General features: G+C 45.7%; 1 protein-coding gene across 3 annotated transcripts in view; it reads right to left on the bottom strand.

The window, feature by feature from the left end:
• Nucleotides 1-1,954: 1,954 nt before the first annotated feature.
• LOC142584882 (S1 RNA-binding domain-containing protein 1) overlaps nt 1,955-26,897 on the bottom strand; it is a 110,727-nt gene continuing 85,784 nt past the window's right edge. For 2 of the 3 annotated variants that reach the window (XM_075695206.1, XM_075695205.1), the window contains exons 18-21: nt 15,442-15,555; nt 10,780-10,865; nt 8,109-8,207; nt 1,955-4,625 (exon numbers count right to left, since the gene is read on the bottom strand). In XM_075695206.1, the coding sequence (XP_075551321.1) occupies nt 4,369-4,625; nt 8,109-8,207; nt 10,780-10,865; nt 15,442-15,555 (556 nt within the window). In that variant the 3' untranslated portion in view covers nt 1,955-4,368. The remainder of the gene's footprint in view (nt 4,626-8,108; nt 8,208-10,779; nt 10,866-15,441; nt 15,556-26,897) is intronic. The other variant, XM_075695207.1, reaches the window with a different exon arrangement.

Raw genomic sequence — 26,897 nt, 5'->3', positions numbered from 1 at the left:
AGGCAAGCTAATTTTTTTTCATGTTCAGCTTTAAGCACACAGGTAGGGGGGAGAAAAAAAGTCTATGTTTGGCTTTTCACTTTTATGGAGTGCTTAGGCCTTCCTTAACAATAATAAGTGGCCCACATGTTTTTCTGCATTTCGATTGAGCCAAAAGGACCAGATTTTTTTGAAACCAGGTGACAAGCAGCAACACCCTCTTTCTTTAGACTTTGCACAACCTGGCAATCATTCATATTTCTTCCATGCGTAAATCATTTCCAAAACTGAAACTGGCAATTCCTCATTTCTCTGAGCTTAGCAGGTTTTCAAAAAGTCGTCTGGCAACCTAAAGGCACACATTGCGGTTTACTGAATACGGCTGGCTGGAGCGCACTGAAAACTGTGTTCCTTGGAATGGAGATGCTCAAAACGGCCACCTTTCATTGCTCTCATTCAACGAAGGCTGCATGATCGGAGTTAACATCCAGAAGGCATTTGGCATGATGCCAGGGTACAACACTGTGATGTGGTTGGGTGAGATGGACTGTCGCCGACTGTATTTTGCCATGAGAGAGGCAGAGGGCTTGACAGAACAAGCCAGGTAAATGAGAAGACAAGCAAGGAAATGCAAAGCAGACTCTGGCAATGACTATATGACTGGTGGCTATTAGGCGAATGGTTCAGTGCATTTCATTAAAAAAAAAAAAAAAATTAGGTCAACCTGTTTTTTTTTTGTCTTTGAGCCTCAATATTTCGAAATGATTTTTTTTTTTACATTTGCCCCATTATTATAAAAACTAAAAATGACAGAAGGCTGATATTTAACCAGCACAAAGTAGGCAGCAATGCACAGCTGCTGAACTAGAATGGTCCATTTATATTCAACAGTTCATTTTTCCTGAACTGTTTTCGCTGGAAAAAACGACAAAAGCTTACTGTGTTTGTAAGAAATTGGGAAACTTTTAATCTTTGACAAATAATCTTAGTTCTAGTTCTACTGCAAAAAGACATAATCGCGAATAAAATGAAACAAACACGAATAACTATATGCAATAGTTACTGAGAAAATGGGTCTTAAATAAGGCTCAAAATACATGGGAGGTATAGGGCCTACCCTGTGCCCTTAAATAAAAATTTTGGTAGGTATACAAATGAAACTTAGGAAGCGACTGTAAATGCAAATATATACAATTGTAGTCGGTGATTACACACACTTGAGGTTGTATCACATGCAAGCATCATGTTTTTACTGCTGGATTGGCATCGGTGAGACTAAAACATCAAACTTGCTTCTGTGTATAGTAAATACTGCGGCCCTACTTAAATTGACCACAGCACAACCCCAGCTATGCATTTAGGGCATGTTGGGACTGAAGCCACAGTTGAAGCCAGAGCTGAAGCCACAGCCGGAGCCACAACTGATGCAGCAGCCAGTGCCACAGCTGGAGCCCCAGTCACATCAAAGGAAACAGCACAACATGGTACTGTGAACACTGCTGACTCCTGATAAATTGCCAGAAGAAGACCGGCAAGTGGTTGTGGTGTTTCGGTCCCTCAAAAATACCCTTCGTATACTCTAAAGGAAGTTGCATATTCCGTCAGGATGAAGTGAAGTACCAGTGCTGCATGCTCTTAATCCAGTGCTTGCAAGTCACAAGTGAGCCCCCATGACTCACCCGCAACCTCTTATTCCACTATGACCACTGGCCTTCGGGCCTTCCCAGATGTATTCAACGCACATCCCCAGTTATGGGATTTTGGTGTTCCTTTCTCTTTTCCCCTTTCTGTTCCTCCTTTCCCTTACCCCCCAGCATAGGTAGCAAACCGGACGCTCGTCTGGTTGACCTCCCTGCCTTTCCTCTCTTTGTCATCTCTCTCTCTTAGGGCATGTTTATAGACAATAATTCTTTAATAGTAAAAACAAACAACTGGCAGTAGTGAGACACTAGTGAGACAGTAGTGAGACTGGGAAATCAATGACAGTCATGTAATTAGTCACTGAAAGACACAGGCAACCTTTTGCATGTACGAAATCCATAAAGAAAAGAAAGGAAGGACCGAAATTAAGTCTTTTAATAAAAACCAACAGAAGTGAGCTGAACTCTTAAAACCAAAATTAAAATTCAGACCTGTAAACCTTATTTATAGACAGCAATAAAGATTCGACATCAGTAAATGTTACAGGAATGAAATAGACTAGCGCCAGCTGCCTACTACCTAACAATACTACTAATAATAATTGCATAATAGCTAACAAAGAAACCGTCCGGAGCTCTCTGTAGGCAATGACTGCTATCCTGCTTGCCGACTCTTCAAGCAAAGCAAAAAAAGAAAAATGCATCTATGCATATATTTCTGTTAGTGAGACATGGCACTGCCCAGGTATTACTGGGAAATCAATGACAGTCATGTAATTAGTCACTGAAATACATAGGCAACCTTTTGCATGTACAAAATGAATAAAAAAAAAGAAAGCTCCAAAATTAAGTCTTAATAAAAACCAACAAAAGTGAGCTTAATTCTCAAAAACAAAATTAAAATTCGGACCTGTGCCCTCTTAAAAAGTTTACACCCGTTGAGTCGTATCTTGTCCCACAACAATAATTGGCATCTGTCTTGCCTGCATGTCCTTTCTTTAATGCTGCGAGCACGGCACTTCCAAGTTGCGAACGGAATGCACATTATCAGCTTGACACAGCGTTTTCGAGACAGGGAAGTAGCGAGCACCGAGTATTCAAGAAAGGAAATGCAAGCAAGGCAGATGACGATTATTGTTGTGGGACAAGATAAGCCCCAAAGGGTGTGAACTTTTTTTATGAGTGTAAACCTTATTCATAGACAGCTATAAAAAGATGACATCAGCAATTGTGACAGGAATAAAATAGACTAGCACCAGTTGCCAAATAGCTAATAAATGCTACTAATAATAGTTGCGTAATAGCTAACACAAATACCGCCCAGAGCTCTCTGTAGGCAATGGCTGCTACCCTGCTTGCTGGTCTTTCAAGCAAAGCAAAAAAAAAAAAAAAGCATCTATGCATATTTCTCTGTGGAGACGATGGGGGAGCCACTTAAGCAGTAGAGTGGGATAAGAAGTTGCAAGGAGTAGACAATATAATGAGTAGATGAATACATAGGGAGTTGATAAGGTTAACAAACATGGAGCCTAATTGATTACTCTAAATGCTGCAGGTTTTTCAGGAAAAAATAGGCAAATATAGAGATAAGAGAACAGGGCCTAAAAGTTCATGCACATTGGGGATGCAAATGAACTGAAACGTCCAGTGCTCTGCTTCCGTAGTCTCCCAGTTCACTTGACTATGAAAACGGCAGTGATCTTAGAGGCTGTGTAGTCAATGTAGCCAAAGCTATGTGGCCAATGATGTACAACTCAGTTGCTCCTGATTTATCATACATTCCTGAGCTGCTGGAACACATGTACGAGACCAAGTTGGCAATGTTCTACATTAACATGTGCAGCAGTGCAGCTTTTGTAAACATGAAGAAATGAATGTGCGCCTTCCAGATTGCTATAGATGCTGCAACTGCTCACTTTTTCCTTAATATGCGAAGGCTGGACAGCATGGAAAATTCAAGCAAAGAGGAAAATGAGCAATGTCCTATTCACCACGAAAGCTAGGTGAAAGCTTTTTAAGAGTGCACACTCTAATATGCTTGCTTTTATGGATAGCTACACATAAATCTTTGTCTCACTAAATCACTTCGGAAACCAGCATGCAGGTTGGTAGCAACTGCCTACAAAGTTTGCTAGGCCAAGTTCTGAAAAAAGCATGGGCAACAGTCTTTACCTAATCGTCATGTCAGCAGCATTTTCACAACACTGGCTTCCTGTGTGGTCACATGACTGCAAGTGCTTTCAAACTGCCATAGCATGTCTAACCATGTCTATTGCTAACCGTACCTAACCATGTCAGGTCATTTTTTTTCTTGGTGAAAATTAGGTGCACTGGAATGTGGCAGCAAACACTATCGACATTGCAAATGCATCCAGTGGGATGTGGATCTGCTCATTTCACGCACTGTCCCCGAGCAGGGAAGAGCTGCATGTTGTCTCGGCAAAGAGCATAAGGTGCCATCTGCAATCTTTTTGGAAGCCTCGTGCAATTCAAGAAGCCTCCAAATGCAAAAGTCCCGAGCTGCAGAGAGCGCACATAAAAAAAAAAAAAGCACACGAATGCAGGAACTCTAAACGTACAAGTACACAACACTTGGTGCACTGTTTTAAAGACACAGTATACCATTCATAGCTCTTCTGATGACTCTGTACACACCAAGGTTGCTTGTAGCAAGCTTCCTTTGACTGGTCGCAAAGCACGCAAACTTGGGAACCATTAGCGTCTACACTTGCGAAGACACGGCGGTGACTCATCCCTTGGACAGTAGGCGCAGCCCTATGCGGCGGCGATCTCTCTCAATGTTGAGGACACGCACAGTGACACGGTCACCCAGAGCGACCGTGTGGCCGTTCATCTGGCTGACGTGGATGAGTCCATCGGTGCCTACACCAATGTCAACGAAGGCGCCAAAGTTGGTGCAGTTCTTGACCTTTCCTGTGAGCTCGAGGCCTGCATGCACTTCGTCAAGGGAGAGGACCCCGCTCTTGAACAGCGGTTGATGTTGCTCTGTCCACACAAGGGAAGAACAAGGTCAGAGAGAGGTCAGAGGTCCACAAGGTCAGAGAGAGAGAGAGAGAGAGAGAGAGAGGAAGACACGCATAAGGAAAAGCAGAGAAGTCAGCCTGAGGTAAAATTCCTCTAGCCTGCAGCTCTGCTCACAAGGAAGGGGAGAAAAAAAGGACGCATGAGGAAGCGATGATGAGAAGAGACAATAGGGTGCAATTATATACACGCTCATCTCTGAAGGGCCCATTCAGAGCCTTGAAGCTAAACCCATATTACTAAAGAATTGGGTTCAGTTACACATCACTGAACGATGTGTTATCAACGGGTGCTAACAACGATGCCAATGATTGCCGTTCACAGTGATACTGGGGACAAGCAACAAGTGTGTCCTTCACTGCCTTAGTCACTTTGTATAAACTACATTTTCCTAAGTCTGTGAGTTGGATGCGATAAATATACAGTCAACTTCCGTTAAATTCAATACTGATGGGAGCAACGAAATTGATAGAGTTATCCGGTGGGCCAAATTAAACAAGGGGCCTAAGAAACACCAAAACACACCGCTGATTCATTTGGCAGTATTTGCCCAATTCTAACACACCTCTGAATCAAACGCACACCAGCTTTCTATGTGTCCAAAGTAAAAAATAATGTAGAAGTAACATTAAAGTAGCTAAACAAATTAGAAATCTAATGTGCACTTGATATATTTAGCAAGAAAAATGGGGAAGAGTCTAATATGTGTTGCACAATGGTAGACAGCTTACGTAAATATCTCGAAAAATATCTACAGAGATTTCATAGCTATCCTAATCCTGCACAAGAAAAGTAGGAAGATACCTATAAAGAAAGTGGTCAGACAAGGAGACACAATCTCTCTAATGCTATTCACTGCATGGTTGGAAGAAGTCTTCAAGCTATTAAACTGGAAAGGCTTAGGAGTAAGGATCGACGGCGAATATCTCAGCAACCTTCGGTTTGCTGATGACATTGTTCTATTCAGCAACAATGCAGACGAGTTACATCAAATGATTGAGGACCTTAATAGAGAGAGTGTAAGAGTGGGGTTGAAGATTGTTATGCAGAAGACAAAGATAACGTGAATAGCCAGGCAAGGGAACAAGAGTTCAGGATCGCCAGTCAACCTCTAGAACCTGTGAAGGGGTATGTTTACCTAGGTCATTTAATCACAGGGAACCCTGATCATGAGCAGGAAATTCATAGAAGAATAAAAATGGCTTGAATCACATAGAGCAGACATTGTCAGCTCCTGACTGGAAACTTACCATTATCATTCAAAAGGAAGGTGTACAATCAGTGCATTTTACCGGTGCTGACATATGGGGCACAGACGTGGAGTTTGACAAAGAACCTTAAACACAAGTTAAAGACCGTGCAAAGAGTGACGGAACGAAGAATACTAGGCATTACGTTAAGAGACAAAAAGAGAGCGGTTTGGAGCAGAAAGCAAACGAGTATTGCTGATATTCTAATTGACATTAAGAGACAAAAATGGAGCTGGGCAGGTCACACAAAGCACAAGATAGATAACTGGTGGACCATGAGGGTTACAGAATGGGTGCCAAGAGAAGGGAAGCGCAGTCGAGAACGGCAGAAGACTAGGTGGGGCGATGAAATTAGAAAATTCGTGGGCGCTAGTTGGAATCTGTTGGCGCAGGACAGGGGCAACTGGAGATCGCAGGGAGAAGCCTTCGTCCTGCAGTGGACATAAAATAGGCTGATGGTGATGACGAACCAGTCTTTCTAAAATCAGCTTCGCCGCAACACAGTTGTGTTATGCAGTAAAGTAGACAAAGACCACATGCTGCTTGGTTTTGGTTTTGTATCGGAGCAGCACTGCGCAAGCAATTCTCAGTGAATCTTTTTTTTTTTTTTTTAAAGAGGAAGGTGTGCATTAAAATCGGGTAAATACAGTCAAATGCCTTTATAACGAAGTGCTCAGGACCTTCAAAATCCTTTGCTATACAGGTAATTTCATTGTATAGGGAGCACATCACATTGTTCCGCTCACAATAAAGCAGGCTAAGCACCTTCATCTGAATATGAATTCAGGAGTGACTTCTTGAAACAAGTTGCCAAGTTTTTTATGCACACATTGTGCGACAGAATGCGCGACTTCTGCCAAACTTCTTGCATTAAGGTTCGCAGCATGCTCTGCACTGAAACGCAGGAGCTAGACAAAGTAAATCTGCCAATCCTCAAAACGTTGCTGTCGCCTCCCTCACCGCCAAAATTTTTTGCTCATTTACAGAATCTTCATCACTGTGCCTTCGTTGACATTCATGTTCTTTCCGCCACAGATGGCTTGAAGACATTGGCAGTCGTCAAGCATGATTACATAATTAGTGTGGTACCATGGAGAAATATTAAACAGGCTTCTTTCTATCTGTAAGGGACTGCAATGCAAGGGGAGGGGATTGAAAGCAGCTAGACTGGGAGTGTGAAAACAAACACTGCCTATCGTCTTGCTGGCATGCAATTTTGCGGGTGGCACGGGATCAGACATTGCAGGAATATCATGTAGCTATTGTTACCAGTGACATTAGTTAAAATTTAAAGTGAAATTCTAGGGTTTTACGTGTCAAAACCATGACCTGATTATGAGGCATGCCGAAGTGGGGGATGCCGGATAAAAACTTCATCACTTGCTTCGTCACGTGCATGTAAATCTAAGCACAGGAGTGTTGCTCATCAAAATTCTGCCACCGGGACCAGTATCGAACCCTCGACCTCAAGCTAAGCAGTGCAAGGCCATAGTTAACATCCAGAATATGCTGTGTCAAGATGTTCTTGCTGAAAATTCTATTGTTTTTTTGTTACCAGTCTACATACTTGAGCTGCAAGTGGAGAAATATTAGCTTCGGTGTAACTGATATTATCTTGAATCCGGCATTTTCGGTTTCAGTATAGCAGTAGAATACTCATTTAATAAAGCATCACAAATGTAATTTTATATTTACTTCATTATATCAGTGTTCATTGTAAACACACACCAGGCCTCTGCAATATACCAACTAGGCCTGCATGATTCACTTAGGCTTCCACAATGTTCTGATCACAATAACTAAGAATGTCCTGCTTTTTGTTCTCGTATCTGTGTTTGCTAGTTGTGCCTCCTCCATGAGTGCTTACAAATTTCCCCGTATTTGTATCATGTCAGCATCATCTAGCACCCCTCTTTTTTCTTCAGGTCATTAACTTTCTATTTAGCTTACTGCACGAAGATGAACTAAGTGATGTTCATCAGCTGGTAACTATCCTACGATCAGCTGGTGCAAGGACATAAGGTCTTTTTCAGCACCCTTTGAACATACCAGGAAGTCAACAGGTGTCAAAATGATTCAGAAGCTCCCCCTGTTCTGCAATACTGAATGTGACTTAAGGCTTGCAGACTCACCATTGTAGCCACAGAGTGCAGTTACACACTTCATAACTGCGGCTTCAACTTACATCACAACTCACCTGAGCGGATGTCGTACTCAACGCTGTGTTGTAATGCATCCACGATAAGCTGCATGGTGGCTATGCTCCCGCCAAGGAGGTTGACGAAGTGGTTGACGCCTGTGCAAAGAAAAAAAACAACAACAACAGATATAACTGGACCGGCATCTGGTTAACGGGCAGCTGTGAAGGCATGCTGTTCAACACTTGACTGTTTGACGTCAGTAAAAAAATATGTAGAGGCCCATGCAAAGGAGGGCTTCAGCTGCTATCAAAATTATGATAGCTGGCCTGAAGGTTATGATGATGACAACAATGATGACAATGGCAGCAACGATGACTGCACCCTCTTGAGTCAACAATGAGCCCATAACAGTTGATTGACTGATTCAAAAAGTAAGACGTGGGGCCATAGGAGACGTCACAGCAGAGGGTTCCAGATTAATTTTGACCCCATGAGTTTCTTTAACATGCACCTAAATCTAAGTACACAAGCATTTCAGTATTTCACCTGTCAAAATGCAGGCATCTTGGCCAGAGATTAAACCTGTAACTTCCTGACCAATAAAAGTGAGTACTGAGGTTTTCGACTAAACTGTTGTGATGGATATGATATTACAACACTCAGTCACACCGACTGACACTTGGCCTCGCCAACTATTAGTGCCACTTCATCCCTCACTGCGCCAATATACTGCAGCCTCTCTATGGCCTCAAGACACCCAATACTCCCGTGGCTTGGAACGACACCGCTGACTGCGCGTTAAGAGGCATCAAAGGCAGTGTGACGCTCCTCGTGCACCCCAAATGCGACGCCCCAACATCTGTCATGGTTGACGCATCGGATACTGCTGTCGGCACAGTCTTGCAGCAGTTTGTTGCTGGTGCTTGGCAGCCGATCACTTTCTTTTCCAAGGACTTTGTGCCCCCTGAGCACCGCTACAGTAGCTTCAGCCGAGAGCTGCTCGCCATCTATTTGGCTGTGAAGCACTTTCAATATTTTCTTGAGGGACATTATTTCCATGTCCTTACCAACCATAAACCACTGACTTCTGCACTAGTGTCCAGCAGCACCTCCCATGCACCCCGCAAAATCAGACCAGCTCACCTATACTTCTGAATACACCAGCAACATTTGTCGCGTCAACGGAAAATCCAACGCCATTGCCAATGCGCTTTCTGGTGCCACCAACCATGCAACGGATCACGGCCAACTGGTCATTGACTTCACAGCCACGGCTGCCGCCCAGAGTGTCAATGACGAGCTCCAGCTGCTTCGCACAAGCAGTACTTCTCTGGTGTTTGAAGATATCTTGCTTCCTCACTGTGACATGCCCTCGTTTGTGATACATTCAGTGGACGTCCTCATCCCTGTGTGCCTCACCCATACCGCCACGCCATCTGTGATTCCCTCCATTGTTTGGCTCATCCTGGCATTTGAGCAACACAGCGACTCATCCTTTCTCGTCATGTGTGGCACAATAACAACGTAGACGTTCGTTGCTGGTCGTGCCCCTGCCTCAACTGCCAACAGTCTAAAGTGCATCACAACACTGCGACTCCTCTTGGCACATTCCTGTCCGCAGACACCCACTTCAGCCATTTGCACACCAATATTGACAGGTTCACCAGATGGCCTGAAGCGATGCCCCTCCTGGAAATAACGGTGAAGTGGATAGCTCGAGCACTCATCATGCTCAGCTACTACGGTGTCCCTTCCACCATTACGACTGACCGTGGTCGTCAATTCGACTCAACATTGTTCGCTAATCTCCCTTGGCTACTTGGCATCAATCACATCAAGACTACCTCTTACCACCTGATATCCAATGGGATCATCGAACACTTTCACTGCCAATTGAAGGCTTCACTCACTGCTTCGGCTTTTCTTTCATCATGGACCAAGCGCCTTCCTTTCGTTATGCTTTGCATCTTCATCGCTCTTCGCAGTGACTCTTCCACCAGCGTCTCTGAGCTTACGTTTGGTACCACTCCGCGCCCCTGGCGAATTCTTCAACGACTCGCCTACTGTACCTGCAAACGTTTTCGACTCTGCCTACCGTCTATGCAGCACGATACGTACTGTTGTTCTCGCCCCCAACAATGAAGTTCTTCTCGGCGTGTATACTTCAACCCTGGCCTGAACAACTGCACACGTCTTTGTGCACCACAACGTTTTGTGCACCACGACGCTTTGTGTCCTCCCTTATGGCCCCCGTATGACGGTCTGCTCAAAGTACTCAAGCGTGCACCTAAACACTTTCTATTGCTCACCAACGGCCGGGAAGATACAGTCTCCATTGACCATCTGAACCCTGCCTACTTGGACTCTGATGATTTAGCCAATCCTGGTGTCACATTCCCTCCTGACCAGGCCAGTCCTACTCGCCACGCGCATTTCGCACCATCACCATCCACCCTTCACCATTTGTGCAGCTCACGGCTTCCTCGCTAGAAGGGGGGCCCTGTAGCGAACTACTATGTGCCACAATCGTTCAGTCACAAAAGATGACGAGGACACGCCCAGCACGCTGCCGGTGCGCGAGCAGTGGAACCGGCGGGATCAGGCTTCCATCCGATTGAGTGGGCTTGGCTAAAAATATAATTTGTGGACACCAGGCACCAGCGTCTCTCTGGTTTTTCTTCACCCACAACGGGCATCATGTGAGCATGCAAAACAAAGCGTACTCACCATGTTTGGTTGTCTCTTGCCGGACTTTCTCGATGAAGTGTGGCTTCCCTATGGCCTCCTTGTTGAGCCCCAAATGGGAGATGAAGCTGGGTGAGGGGAGGAAATCAAAGAGAGCGGGAAGCATAAGTGGTGCGGTTGTATCCAGTCACGATGCAACAGTGGTCCACAGGCACATGCAGCACTTGGCAAGTGCAAAGCATGTAAAACTGCATACTGGGGCAAGCTTGTCGTGCTCCCCAAACAGTAAAAGAACTTAGCAACAATTAAAGGTAATTGATTAGTGGGATCCAATGTCCTGGAGTAAATACGAGCTTTGAGACATATCGTAGTGAAGGCTGCAGATCCATTTTGACCTCCTAGCGTATTTAAGTGCATCTAAATCCAAGTACACAAGCATTCTTGCATTTCACCAGCACAGAAATGTGACTGCCATGGCTGGGAATTCAACTCATGACCTCATGCTTGACGCTCAGAGCCACAGCCAATAAGCCAAGTGAGTGGGTTGGTGATGAAGAGAAGGAGCATGGTGACTATCATATCCAAAGCTGCCCGCTAAATTAACATTTTACTGCAAAGAAAGGAAACGTAGGTGAGTTGTCAAGTAATCTATCTATTTCTTGAGTGATTGGCACCCTGACTTTCCTGCTGCATACCCATGTTGATGGGGCAATGGCGCCCTCTCTCTGCGTTCCTCATAACTAGGGAGGGAGTTACTCCTATGGCCCTCAGCGTCGCCATCACACAATGCTTTCACTGCTTGACATGATCAACACACACCGGGATACAAATGCAATAAGCCATCACATCACCAGTTTCAAACTACACTTTTGCATCTATTACCAAATCCAGGTTACTATTCTTTCTACTGAAGACTGTAGTTCAGGCAAACAACTACACCACAAACACTGAATAACAACTAAATGCTGTTACAGAAAGCTGTAGCCATTTCATAAAGGCCAGCTGCGACAATATTCACTTTCACTTCAATTGTTTATGAATTCCACTACTATCTATGGTACATACTATCAAAGCAATTTTTGGCAAAGCTGCAGGGTTGGCAATTGTCATTGTTCTTACCAACAGCCTTTAAATAGCAACTTAACAGATGACACTTGCTCCTGGTGGCTAATGGTGTGGTCTCCGCCTCATGGTGCTCCACAGGGAGTCACCTAGACCGCCACACAGGTCCAAGGATCTGAGCTCCTCAGAGGGGACGAACAGCTCAGCTGCATATGTTACATGTGCCCGAAACATACGCACGTTCGGTCTTCTTTGGGAGTGAATCAAAGCACCACAAGGAGAAAGCCCAGAGTACAAGGAAGGCATTTATTAGATGACTACCTTGGCGTTGACTAACTGTTACACCCTATTGGCATGGTGTGTGTGAGCCGGAGCTCCTACAAATCAAGGGTGGCACAACAGTATCAGAGAACGCTGTAACATGCCACTATATGGGAGGTTGGCTCCCGATGACCGTGCTACCAGGGCAATGTTCCTTGAGCTCGGTATAGCCTCCAAGGGCGACCCACCGCAGTATGACCCTGCATGTGAAGCAAGCCATCTCTCTTTGGCCTAGCCTCCAGAACAGGAGCAGTGAATAGATGTGCATCAGCATCGCGTCCAGGGCCTTCGCCAAGGTCGGCTAACAAAAGGCAGACCAATTGCGTGAGCCCCTGGTCCATTTGGTGGGGGCAGACAGCAGCAAGTGTTTTACGGTCCTCCAGCTGTATGGCACCCTCCGAGGAAAAAGAGAGTGACAGCGGTGGCCTGCGCGTGCAAAGTTCGAAAGAGACTTTGCCGCGACACCACCCCTATGCCCAAAACATGCTGGGCTATGGCGCCGCAACGAAATGGACAAGTGCAATCCCCACGCTTTCTCCTCCTAAAATGCCCCCCCTACTGGTGTGACATAGGCAGACCAGCTGGCCACATGCAAACCTCAGCTCAGCCCAAATTAATGGTTAATAATTCTCTTTAAACACTGTCACGCATGTTCAAAACAAACCATGGAAAAATAACCACCGATGCATAAAAACATGACAAGGAGTCATTTCATAACACTGCATCAAACACAATATTCTTATTGCGTCCCAAATCAAGTATACACAAAAGAAAAAAAAAAGTAATACAGAAACGGCAGAGACGACAATAATGCTCATCCCCTACAATAAAACAGTGAATACTACCTATGGCTACACACACACACACAAACGCGCACAAGTTTTAGGGGTTACTCCTCAGAAAAAGTAAATAAAACAAAAGTTAGGAAGCTCTCCCGGAGGTCCGGCATCGTTATAAGTAAACTACAGATAATGAGTACATCTCAGATGAGTGCAATTGATAAGGTCAAAAAAAAAAAAAAAAGAAAAAATGAAGCAAAGAGCACAAAAAACAATACTCACGGGAGGGAGTCCCGTATGGTTATGTCCGCGCAAGCGCTCCCCCACCCCCTCCTTTCGTGCAACACCCAGTCATGGCCACGAGAGTACCCCCGAAAAGCGCATTAGTTCCTCAGTATGGCGTTGTGGTTCAGGAGACTCTCCGCAGCACATCAGTTCCGCCTCGATGCATGGCGCTGCACTCCCTCTGACAGCCAGGGTCGATGCACCAACCATAGCAGCGAACGCGTGATTTTCCTGTATATGCCATTTGCACAGGGCCACCAAATCGGAGTCCGCCAGACAAGCGCGCTTTGGGGCCGGATCTTTTTTGCCAGTAGCAGCCTCAAAAAGGGCTCTTTGCCAAGCCTGGTGCACAGATCCTGCGTAGCTTGATGTAAACCGGCATGCCACGAATTCAACATCAGCGGACACCGTCTAGAAGCAGAAACTGTGTCGCTGCCAAGCCGTTCCCTTTGGTTACTGTGTGCCTGCGGAATGGATGGGGTGCCAGGCTCATCACATCACGATCCCGGCCAACTCGCCTCTGCATGTACTCTTCATGGCATGCTGCATGCAGAAGGCAAAGGCTGGCGCCCCATCTCGCTCGCAGGTCCAAGTTGCTACGCTTCTTAAATCCTCACCGAGTGCTCGTCTTGTCCGGCTGGTGGTTGTTTCTAGATGACTGCTTTTGCCGAGCTGCCGGGCCAACATCCACCAGGTCCTGGTGCGGGCCAAGCTTCTCCTTCTTCACAGTTTTTGGATGCTGTAAAGCGGGAGTCGCCGTGCGGTAGCCGTTCGCGTCCAGCCATGGATGCTCGTGATCTTTGCCCCACAAAGCCGGGGAACAAGTCCGCGCTTACAACGCACAAGAGTAGCGGCAGGGCGACTTCCCAAAAAACTTGGGAAGCTTCCCCTTCACCTGTACCCCTCGGCGGCCTCGGCTTCCGCCCCCGGAGTGCACACTACATACACCGCAAAACACGCACACAAACTGTGGTCCGAAGTCCCGCTTGAAGGAACTGGCCCAAAACAGCCGGCACAGGCTTATCCCGTTGCTCGCTGACATCATGAAGCAGTAGCACATCCCCAGTTCTCAAAATCCCTTCATCAAGCTTCTCCCTCACTGCGCGCATGGTATCGCCTTCCCCTAACTGGCACCAGCTAGGCGCGTCAGAGCACACGGAGCGGGCCGGAGGAGGCGCGGACGTGGCACTCTGTATGCATGGCGGCTCGGAGTGCTCGGAACCACGATCTGCCGCGGTGGTCATCAGGCATGCGCAATCAGCAGGGGATAATGAGCATGGCGTGCACCGAGGACCTTGTGCACGGTGCACATGCCGTGAGCGTAACATGAGACCACAAAGTAGGGGGCGCAGTGGTCCTCTGGCGTGCGCAAAGAAAGAGAGGTGGTCTGTGCGCACAGAGTTCGAAAGCGACTTCGCCGCGTTGCGGCCCCTATACCCAAAACATGCTGCGCTGTGGCACCACAACGAAATAAATGGACAAACGCAAATCTCACGGTGGATATAACATTTATCCGAGAATGTCTCCTGCTCTGGCACTGCCCAATCTCAGAGGTCGTATCCGGGCGCCGCTGCCATTCTGGTTCCGCACAATTCCCAGCGAGAGCTAATGGGGCCACTGCCTTTTTGAGTTTTTCTGGTACCCAGCAAATATATTCGTGTGAGTTTTAGTGAAAGTCACTCCTATATTAAATGTAAAAAACTGCACAAAGGCCAGTCCATATGTACACTATTAGAGTGAGTGATGAAATGTTTTTATTAAATAAATGTAAATTAATAAAGAATGAAAGAGAATATGTACCTATAGAATGACAAAGTTTGTTTATAAGTGGCCCCAAGGCTTAGGCAATAAATGAATTTATAAAGCTCGTTGCCCCTTTTAAAACTAAGGAAGCTCGTGCAGATGGACTCAGTGTTTGACGTACATCTTTCTTTATAGATATTGCTGCACGATAGAGGCACGGTACCTGGAGGGCATGCCGCCACGGGCAGCCAATGCTTGGCCCTGCCACCAAATGTACTACTTCAACTGTGGCACAGTTTGAAGGCCACATGTGGGACACATTGGCTGTTTTATCGCTGCTAAAGCTAGGCTTCCTGAATGGCCTGCAATTTAGTTGCTGTTGGTTTCTAATCAAGGTGGCTGCGCTATAAATGAAGCTAGTTTTTCTTTTTAACTGAGGTAGACCACAATGAGAAACTGGATCAGCCATAGTTAGTGTGTAACTATGGTATCACATGAGGGCAGCGAAACTCACTGTTCAGCAAGTGTGTATGATTCCGGATGAATGACAGTCATGTCGAGCGGATTGAAAGAGCCGCCGCCGCCGCCTTTCGCGGACTTGGAAGACTGTGCCGTCGTCTCTTGACTGCTGCGAGAAGGACGAAAAAGCACATTTGAAACCATGGTGATTACTGCATCCATACATATTTTCACTTTTACTAGGACGAGAAGGCTCATTACAGGTTCTGGCATGAGCTGCGTCAAAAGTGCAGTCAAGCCTGCATGAAACGCAGCCCCAACTGAATAATGCAAGAGTGCAATGCATATGTAAAACAATAAAGAGAAATAAAAGGTTAAATAAAATAAAAGTAAAAATAAAAGTAAAAGTAGAAAGCGCTGACTGGTCAAGTTCGAATTATCCAGTAAAAGTCAACTTTAGAATTGAAATAATGAGCACGAGGTCGCGGGATCGAATCCCGGCCACGGCGGCCGCATTTCGATGGGGGCGAAATGCGAAAACACCCGTGTGCTTAGATTTAGGTGCATGTTAAAGAACCCCAGGTGGTCAAAATTTCCGGAGTCCTCCACTACGGCGTGCCTCATAATCAGGAAGTAGTTTTGGCACGTAAAACCCCAAATATTATTATTATTATTTAGAATTGAAATAATGAAAGTTTGGGCCCAGAGAGATGCATGGACTCCAACTAGGACCTTCAGCTATGATCGAATTAACCAAAAAGCTAATTAACAGGAGTCGAATTAACAGAAGTCTACTGTGTAACGATGACCGAAATTTTGGACAACTTACAGCCAGTCGTTCAATAAATCAGACTCTGCCTGCATGAGTTGAGCAGAAATGACGACATTTTGGATCTGAAATGGCACCGGCTTAGCCGCAGCATGGTTATCGGCCATGTTTCTGGTGCCTCCTTAAAACCGAAAGTAACGAAACCTAGTTGATTTAGCTCTGACAGTGCCCAAACCGTAAGACAAGCCACGCCTGGCAGGCTTAACTGTAAAGCTGCATTGTCATGCCAGTTCAACTGATGCTGCTTCCACGCATCTAGCATTTGTTCACTCACATTACAGTAAAACCTCATTAATGCATACCTGGTGGAAGCGTGGCATAACTACGCACTAAAAGGCAGTACATAACCTCCAAGTACAAATTTACATCTTTTGATGTTTGGTGCACCAGTACCAATGAAGAAATAAATTCGATGCCACAGTAAATCTTGCCAAAATATTCACTAAAGTGGACTCTCTTTAAACGGAACCTCAAAGGACCAGGGAAATTGATGCCATTTATCAGGAGCTCCATTTACTGAGAGACAAAGGTGAATACAAATGCATGAATACAAAATGAACCAGCTATGAGGATGGTGTTCCGTTTAAGCGGCAATTCCGATTAAGCAATTTCCGTTTATCGAGATTCTGCTGCATATGAGGTGTTTTTTTCCTTCTTTCCACAGCGCTGAAAAATTCTACCTTTCTTGCATGACCATGTGATAGCGCGAAGGCGAGCAGCATTTCGAAAATTCAACGGGAATGTGGAACGCAGTGGCAAAGTGGACGACTTGTCCGGCTTTCGCCAAAGCGCTTGTGCGTGTTTGCACTAAAACGATCTGCTATTCAGCGAAAACGGCGCTGCTTCATTGAAGTGTGGCAACTGCTGCTACGTGGTGCCAGTCATCCCATGTAACTGACGTGCATTGCATTTCCTACTAAGTGAACGCCGTCATGGAAGTATGCTTGCTGTATTGCACGCGCATGTTTGCCGGCAGACCGCAGCATCTGTGCAGTCATCTGTCTTCGTGCTTGCACCACTCCTGGCCTAGTACCCGTGCAAAGTGTATCTTGCTAAGCCAACGCTGCAGCAGGCTGCTTTCATTTCTGCAAGCAACACGCGTCTGAAGTGGTCCCGCGCATAGAGGCGGTTGAGAACGGCAGCATGTTTGGGTTATCACCTATCAAAAGCCTGCAATACATTTATCACGGCGCTATATACTACACCACATATGCTGCCAAGCAGATCGATAAAAATGCTTATCACGATAGCATTGGCAGTGATAAGTCATACTGGTGCTTATATTCTTTGGCGAGGCCACCATCACTGCCATTGCGCTGAAGCCGGAGTTATCAGGGTGGACCGGTCCCTACACTTTCCAAAAAGGCAGATCATCTTTCACGGCACAGCATGGCGCACTTTTTCTTGCTAACTACTTGTGGAATAAAGCCACTTGTTCTCTGATATTCTGGACTCACGATTCTTCAGACCTTTAGGTGGTCCCAGTCGAGTCAAAGTTATCGGTCAGTGACTGCATTACAAAACATGACCTCATAACAAAGAATGTAACGTCCTTGCACTCAACTGCAATACCATTTGCATTCTGTTGACGTAAACACAAACAGGAAAAATCAATGGCTGTGTGCACAGATGATTGCTTTTAAAGAGCTGGTTCTCGCTGGTGCAGTACCACTGCACCAGTCAGAATGTTACTAGCTACAGTTTCAGTGCAGCAATAGTTATATGCTCAAAACTGTGTTTGCAGAGTCCGTATGTCTGTATCCTTTCCGTTATGCCATTGCTCTTGTGCTAGTATTGCTATCGTCATCGTGTTGTCGTCATCAGACTATCTCCTCAGCTTCATCTTCAGAATGTGGTAAAGAACAAAACTTAATGACCATCGCCAGCGGGAATCGAACTCACACTCCTGCAGCAATGTGCACGTGAAAGCCCTGTGTGCCAACCACTGAGTTAAAAGGCAACGTTCACATTTCGTAGTTTATGCAAAATATTGTAGACCGACCAAGAATTTAAATTTTTTTAAATTATGGTGTTTTACGTGCCAAAACCACTTTCTGATTATCAGGCACGCCGTAGCAGGGGACTCTGGAAATTTGGATCACCTGGGGTTCTTTAACATGCATTTAAATCTAAGTACACGGGTGCTTTCATGTTTCGCCCCCATCGAAATGTGGCCGCCGTGGCCGGGATTCGATCCTGCGACCTCATGCTTAGCAGCCCAACACCATAGCCACTAAGCAACGACAGCGGGTGACCAAGAATTGTGGTATCTATGTGTGCTTTTTTCGAGGCAACAGCAGATAACGCTGTAGTGTAGCGAACGAAGATAACGATCTGCGCATCGCAATGTATATGTTTTCTTCATGAGATGATGCCAGTGCCTGCTGTGACAACCTGCTACTGTTGCAGTGAGCGAGTTTCAGGGTGAAGGAACTGCTGAAGTCTGTAGATTTTCTTTTCCTTTTTTTTTTACTGTGCAATCAAACAAATATTAATGGAAACATTTAGAGAACGACTCCTCCAATTTTTCTTTTTCTTTTGTACGTCTGACATCTGGACAAATGCCAGATGCAAGCATAATACCGTATTTACTCGCATATAACCCGCACCAAAAATTGAAAAAATGTGTTTAAAAAGTGGGGGTGCGGGTAATACGCGAATATTCCGGAGAAGGGGGGCTCGGCGGGTCGGCTTCACGGCAACGCGCGGCCTGCCGTGCAGAGTCCGCATCCCCATCGACATCAACGTGTGTTGCAGTGCATATTAATATTGCACCAACCTTTTGACCACCGAAGGCCAGTATGGACTGAAAGAAGACCACGTGGAAGCGGAGACCATGGAGCATATCGTTTTGCGGTGCAGAACACTTCGTCCGGACATTGCCGAAGACGCGGCGATAGATATAGAGGGTGCCCTGGGATTTGCAGGGGAGGACGGACGTGTGGATGAGAGAAGGGTAGTGGTGACAAAGAGTAGGTTGGAAGATTGGTGCAAAAGGGGCTAGGGACGAGTGAGTCTATAAAAGAGGGACAAATTACAGTTCACAATACGAACAAAATTACGGGGGAAAAAAAAGGGGGGAATCCTAGGCTAGGGGGCGCAAGCCACCACCGTTACAAAGGGCCACGCGTTTCGCATGCTTTGCATACGCTTTGTTCAGACGTTGATGGGCCTTGAGTAAGGTGCCGTTTCTTGTACGCCCAGTTTGCACAGTTCGCCAGCCTTGTCTAGGCATCATGAGTGTGTCTTGGCGGCAATCATTCACGGCGAAGGAGAAACTCAGGATCGTCGCCGCTGCTGAACAAATCGGCAACAGAGCTGCTGCGAGAAAGAACGATGTCGACGAATCTTGCATTCGCGACTGGCGGAAGAAAAAAGACTCTCTCGAAGCTGCGAACAAGGACAGGCGAGCGTTTCGCGGCCCGAAGACTGGCGCGTACCCTCACCTCGAGACGCAGCTTGCAAAATTCATCGAGGAGCAGAGGAGTCGTGGCCACGCTGTGTCTACAGAGATGGCGCAGATGCAAGCCCTGAAGCTGGCCCGGGAAATGCACATTCCACGCGAGTTTCATGCGAGCCGCGGATGGCTGCAGCGCTTTATGGCCAGGCATGGATTTTCGATGCGGCGGCGAACTACCATGTGCCAGCGGCTTCCCAACGCTTACGAGGAGAAGCTGCTCAACTTTCAACGTTACGTCATCGGACTGAGGAAAGAGCGCAACTACTTGCTATCTCAGCTGGGAAATGCTGACCAAACGCCAGTATATTTCGAGATGCCTATGGACACGACCCTGGAAAAAAAGGGCGCAAAATCTGTTAGTGTGCTGACTGGCGGCAACACCAAGCTGCGCTGCACAGTGATGTTGTGTGCTTTGGCCGACGGCACCAAACTGCGCCCGTATGTAATATTCAAGCGCAAGACTCTACCGAGTACACCACTTCCCCCAGGAATTGTTGTGCGAGTGGAAGATAACTCGTGGATGAACAGTGACCTCGTCATTGACTGGATTCAAGCAATCTGGGAAAAAAGACCAGGTGCCTTGTTGGCACGCCGTTCGATGCTGGTGCTGGATTCGTTCCGAGGCCACTGCACTGACGCGGTGAAAGCTCGCCTCGCTGACAACGGCACAGACCTTGTCGTAATACCTGGCGGCATGACTTCCATGCTCCAACCACTCGACGTGTGCATCAATAAGCCTTTCAAGGCTCACGTGAAGCGGCTATATGCCCAGTGGATGGCCGATGGCCTTTACGCCCTTACGCCGACGGGACGCGTGCGAAGGCCAGATATTGCACTGCTGTGCCAGTGGATCGTAGATGCATGGGGGATGATCCCGGCCGACATGGTACGCAAGAGTTTCAAGAAGTGTGCCATAAGCAACAGCCTAGATGGTACCGAAGATGATTACGTCTTTGAGAGCGGCGATGAAGCCTCAGACGGCAGCAGTGAGAGTGGCGACGATTGACAATTGAACGACAGCACTGACAACGTTGCGGCAGTCGTTTTCAAATATATTTGTTTTGAAAACTAAAATGGTGACTGTTTGCTCAGTTGTAACTTCCTAGTCCTCATTTTTTCAGGTAAGTGTGCGGGTTATACGCGAGGATATTTTTTTTTATTTCATGGGGTTCAAAGTTAGGGGTGCGGGTTATATGCAAGGGCGGGTTATACGCGAGTAAATACGGTATTTGAAGAAGAAAAAAAAAAACGCACTACGTGAACAACACTGGAATTGGATACAGGATCCCTGTGCAACAGTCACAAGCACAGGCACAGAACGAGAAAACAACCGCACCACTCCTACCCTCAAGCAAACTAGAGCTTTGACATGCTTGGCATTCGCGTCGCGTCACATAGCAAAAATTTGCTCATAAAAGTGAAAGCACGGCAGTTTCTTTTATCATTCCCTGTGGCTGCTAGGGCTTTGAGACACCCTGTGACACCACTTTACGAATTGCCCCAGGCCGGCGGCAGAAAGAATGCGCTTGGCACTACCCATTACATAACACTGCTGTAGACCACAAAAGCGAGACACACGGTTACGATAATCCATGATCGCATCGATATCCACTATGGTTCTGGCAAACAGTAGTTTTGTTTTGACTCGGTGTGTGTGTCAACCGTTTGCTTTCTAAACTGTGTAGTCGCCATCCACAACCACGTCGACAGAGACTGTGCTTTCTTCCACACTTGTTGCAGTAAACAGTATAGTTTCGTTTTGACTATGTGTGTGTGTTGACCTTCAGAACCGCAAAGTTGCCGTCTATGATCACGTCAATAGCGGCCACGGTTTTGTCCGCAGTGATTGCGGCAAACCGTAGTTTCATTTTGACTCAGTGCAAAGCTGTCGAGAATGAAGAGCACAGGCTATATCGCAATGAGCGGATGAAATGTTGGCGACCAGCTCACTAGAGAAGAAATAATTTGGATGTGCGCATGGTAGTGAAAAGTGTATAAGGAAGTTGCGAGGCCTTCGCCACTGAGAGTTCTAATCAGTCACGAGATGATGAGAATTGCAGCTTCCGCACTGCTTTTGTGCTGAATAAAAACAGAATTTGCTGATTCATTCATTAAATAAAAGCGTGTTGACATAGTAAGCATTTATTTGTTCGTTTGATGCCTTCGATTATTCGACATTTGGCTAATTCAGACATCTTTTGCAGATCCATGACATCTAAATGAACAAGGCTTTACTGCAGTACTATCTCTTTCTTATAAAGATGTACATCTTCTTTGTCTCACTTTGTTGGAGATAAGTGATTAACAGTGGTAGAACAAAGATTGTACGTGAAGCCAACGTTTTGCTGAAATCGTCTGAAGCCTAGTATAATGGTAAGTTGCAAGAGCACTGAAGAGATGCACTCACTTTAGTAATGGCAATTAACTGTTAAAGAGATGCTTAACATTTTGAGCTGTTTTTTTATATATTCAAGCCTGCTCAACACAGTTTTTTCATCTTACGAACGAAATTGTGTAGCTAATCTTTGCTAGCTCTGATCGATGGAGAACTTCATTTTTAATGATTTAATTACCCGTGAAAGTGATTTGCATGCAATATTGCATTACACTGACAGCCACTGCACAGACTGGCTTTTAGATATCTTTTGTTGCAAGATACGTATACAGGCTGCGCGAGGAATTTGAAAACATGCCTTTGAATTGCTATAGACACTAACATCCTAACTCTACCTGCTTATGTGCCAACTTCGTTTCCGCTAACCCCTCCGTCAGTATCTAGCACATCTATATCAGGCTGGCAGCTTCCAGTCTGACACAAGCTGCATACATTTCAGGGTGCTTGCCATACATGTATGTCACTGCTTATACGTCCCACATAGTTTCTGATGTACGATACATCTACGGTATCAACATTTATGTTTGCTATTTTGCACATATTTGACACCGCTGATTGTTGAGAGTTGCTGCCATACCTAAGCAGTTGGCCAAAGTCGTGTGAAATTGCGTTTCCACTCACCTGCACGCGCAACGCTATCCAACAGCATATAACGCTCAGAAAACTCGTTCACGTGGGCATGCGCATGTCAACTGTTAACTCCAAGGCAAGCATGGAAGAGTTGCTATTGTTTTTTTATGGCTGCTGCTATCATGTTTTCGGTAGCTTGGATACTAATAGCTTTGCGGGCAGATGAAATTCAGAGATACTAATAATTTCATTTTCTTTCTTTGCCCTTGGTTGCGGTTTGCATATTTTCCGCACACTGTGGTGTGCGCAGTTGCGATTTCGGTAAGGCCACGCATGGTGCCTCTGTCCACAGAGACTGCTCAAGTGTTTCTTCTTCCGACTCATTTATGATGCATTTGTTCTTCTGATGAAACATGTTTTTGCGGCAACCACTGGATAGTTATAAATTTTGCTAGACATTTCGCCAGACCTTTCACTGTAGAGCATACTTATAATATGTTTCCAATATTTCCCTCTAATATGTTTTCCAAGGGACTTTAAGAAAAAGCTCAACACCTGGGAAATGCATGGCACTAACATGTTAAAATCATGTGAATGTGTGAATGAAAATCATGTGAACATTCAAACAAAAACATTATGCATGGCTCAGCCTCCGAAGGATTTACCTTCTCAAAATGTGGACTCGACGGAGACCGCCTAAAAGTCTGAAATATTGGAGTCAGCAGAGAACGAGGGATTTATTCCTGAAGTGGCCGGGAAAGGTTTGTTGTATTTTCAGATCATCACATTCAGGCATACCTAATCTTTCACAAGATTTAGTGTGGCTAGCATTGCTGGCACAGTGCCAAGCACATTGCCTTATGAGTGCCAGGATCGCTGGCGCTCGTCGACGGGTTCGATACTATGAAGCTGATCACGGAGGCTTTACTTTTGACACACATGGCAGCTGCATGGCCACCATTATCCACCATGCTGGCTCTCTGATAGGCTGCTAAGAGGTCACGTATGTTGAAATTTATGCTGGGAAGGGGAATATTGCAAAACACAATTTTGCATTTTCATCAAGATGATGAAACGTGAGGTGAGGCTGCACACTTTTTCAAATAATACTTTCTGGTCCTTAGTAGCTATATATATTGTAATGTTAGCATTTTAAAAAAGGAAGTGTGAACGGTAGCATGCAGAAGCCTGTGCAATGCATCTGCGATTCTGCGAATATGTGGTGGTGGTCCACGAGGGCAGCAATGTCAGCTTGTAGGTTGGCTAAAGGAATGTCACTTGCTCTGCCACAATTTGCAGTGTGACGAGTTGCACAAGATATGCTAATGAGTCGGTCGCCATAGGCAATGGTGGCTAAGAGACACTGTATCGCCACACCTTTCCTGTCGTTTTTGGCAGCAAGAACATTTTTGATAAAAATTTGTGCTCATAGCGTTTGCACTGCTCTTGGGTGGTGTTGGCATTTGTGTACTGAGCCCTCCCTTCTTTAAAGACATGTTTAGTTGAAAAATCCTGGTTTAAAATTACAAACCTTCTGCAACTTTTGGCACTTTTCACTGCTGCATTTCTATTCAAATCAAGATTAATGACTTTTCACATCACCAGAGGTTATGACAACTGCTTTTAATTTATTAAAGAAAAAAAAATGTTCGCAAAGCGGTGCCTTGGAATTTCCTCCCGCGGTTAAGGCGGTGCAAGTAAGCAGTGAAGTGAGTGAGAGATGGCAGCACTGATGCTTGCATCGTGCAAGCAGATACCTGTTGTACGCGCATCGCTATCAATGATAATCCACTACTTCTCAAACAGCAAAGTCGGGCTGAGTCACTCATGTTTCACGAGAGAGCGATAACGCAGACATGCACTCATCACCACTGACCTGTCGCCTATGCTGATGCAAGGTAGAAAACGAGAGCGTTGGTGCCACTTATGATGACTCAATGCGTTTCTCGGAGACAGACATCATGGCTAATGAAGCAGATGACGGAAGCGAGAGCCACTTTTGACGGACTGATTGTGCGCTGTGAGCTAGCTGCTTTATTTTTACTGAAGCAAAAAACTGTTTTGCTTTATCAAGAATGTTACTTTCATTGCCTCCATTTCAATTTCTTGGGCAAAACGTCAAGTTTGTGTCACATTACGAAGCAAATCAGAGCCATGAGTGCCTTTTGAAGTGCGCTGCCCATACGACAAGCCTCGAAGAAAATGACGGAATGCCCAAAATAAAGCCTTGGTATCTTTGAAAGTGATTGTCTCATAATACTGTTCAACTTTGTCAACGCGTTGCTGTGCCCAAATATGCTTGCCTATGACCGAGTCGGTCACAACCATTGTGACGCTGTCACTCCATATAGATGAAAGTAAAGTCAATGCATACACCAAATCTGCATCCTCTGGCAACATAACTGAACAGGACCGTGTTGCGATAGCGAAGTGATTGTGGGTGTCTTGCAACAGTGATTGTCTGGCTCCTCCCTCACGTAATCGCTGCCCTCGCTGGTGCTGACATCGAGGGTGGAGTTGGCACCACTTGAAACTGCTTGAAGAAGTCACCCACAATCGTGTTATTTAACATGCAAATGAAACACGCTCGATGCACAGAACTCGCACAACAAATGGAGAATGTAGCCGATGCAGCCTTTCAACACTTAGTGGCCAGGCTTGACTTGTCCTGCCCCGTTTGGGTGCATTCAACGACTACTGGATCGACTAGGCTTAGCTAGTTGCAATTTCAAGGAGGAGCTGGTGACATGGCTGGCAAACATGCTGGCGATGCATTAAAACTAAAACCCAGCATTTTTTTATTGCTTCTGTGGCCAAATTGGCACACCATCGGGCAGATGGAGTCCTAATATTGTGCTGTATGCTGTAAGGTGTCAAAATTTAGGAAATTTACACCGAGAACACACCTGCCATGACCGTGGTGTGCTAAAAGTGCACATTGATGGTGGTCGGACGTGCACAGCTACAGCCTACGCTCGTTACAACAGACCCGCATATAACAGACGTCTGGATATAACACACCACATTTCAGCCTTAGTTTGTTCTACCTATTTTATTAATGCAACGAAGTTCGCTTTTAACAGACTGCGCTACAACGGAGTATCGGTTACAGTGGATGAAATAAGCAGCAATTTTTGTCAAAATCGGGTGTACACGACGGACTTTTGCCGTGTTCACACGGGCTAGCAACTGACTTGCGAGGGTCAGCCGACGATCGCCGCTCAATATCTTGTGCGCAAGGGAAGGAGGAAAGCGAGGCGGAAGCACGCCGTCCCTTGCGCGCTAGGCACGAGGGGGAGGCGAGGGTAAGAGGGGGGTTATACTCCGGTGGCAGCTGTTAAAGCACGGCAGCACGGGTGCCGTATGTTGAAAGCAATCTGCTGGATGGATGGATGTTATGAACATCTCCTTTGGAATTAGGCGGTGGGTCGCGCCATCAAGCTCTTGTTATTTTATTGCCTAATGTCCTATCTATGTAAAAAGAAAAAAGAAAAGGAAAAACGATATAGACAAAGTGTATGCCCAAGCGGGCGCCATATCTTGAAAGCGATCTGCGATGTGGACAAAGTGCGTCCAGTGCCAGTAGCTTCGTATGTGCTGTGTTTTCGACGTTTGGTTCGCGTTGAAACGAGAGCCAGCACGAAGGTCAAATAGTTCGCTGCTGCTGACGCACTTATCTTGCTTAATTTGCTATCGCAATCGATGCTTGGCCTTTCGGATGAAACAAACTTTTTTGTTTCTTTTTTACTTTGTACGTTCGCAATTCACTCTTTGCAATAAAGTTGTTAGACATTGCGACGAAAGTTTCGGAAGTGAGGTGTCTTGAATATTACGGACTTTGGATAAAACGAACGTTTCTTGTCAGATCATCAGGGTCCGTTATAACGAGAGACGACTGTATAGGGTGTCTAGTGTGCTTGACGATTTTCTTCCAGATTTTTTTACATTAAAGATGGTACAATTGTCATTTCTTTTGCAATTATGCACCAAAGTCGCAATGTATTACGCGGGAATCTTGTAGGAACGACAACTTATCAAAGAGGATTCAAATACATAGGTGCCTATGAGCTCCTTTTCCCGGGCCCGTGCTTTAGCGACATTATACCTGGGAAAACGTATGTACAAGGAATATATCAGCGGAGTTCTGCTGCATACTGGTGGTGTGAGTAAAGCGTTTCTTTTTTAAAGAAAAAATTGCTTGAAATAAATTTATTCGGTAATAATGAGTTTTCAATCGTTTCTTATTAGTAGAAACTG

This window comes from Dermacentor variabilis, chromosome 6, assembly GCF_050947875.1.
Source record: "Dermacentor variabilis isolate Ectoservices chromosome 6, ASM5094787v1, whole genome shotgun sequence".
Taxonomy (NCBI): domain Eukaryota; kingdom Metazoa; phylum Arthropoda; class Arachnida; order Ixodida; family Ixodidae; genus Dermacentor; species Dermacentor variabilis.
This window is presented reverse-complemented; position numbering and strand designations above follow the sequence as displayed.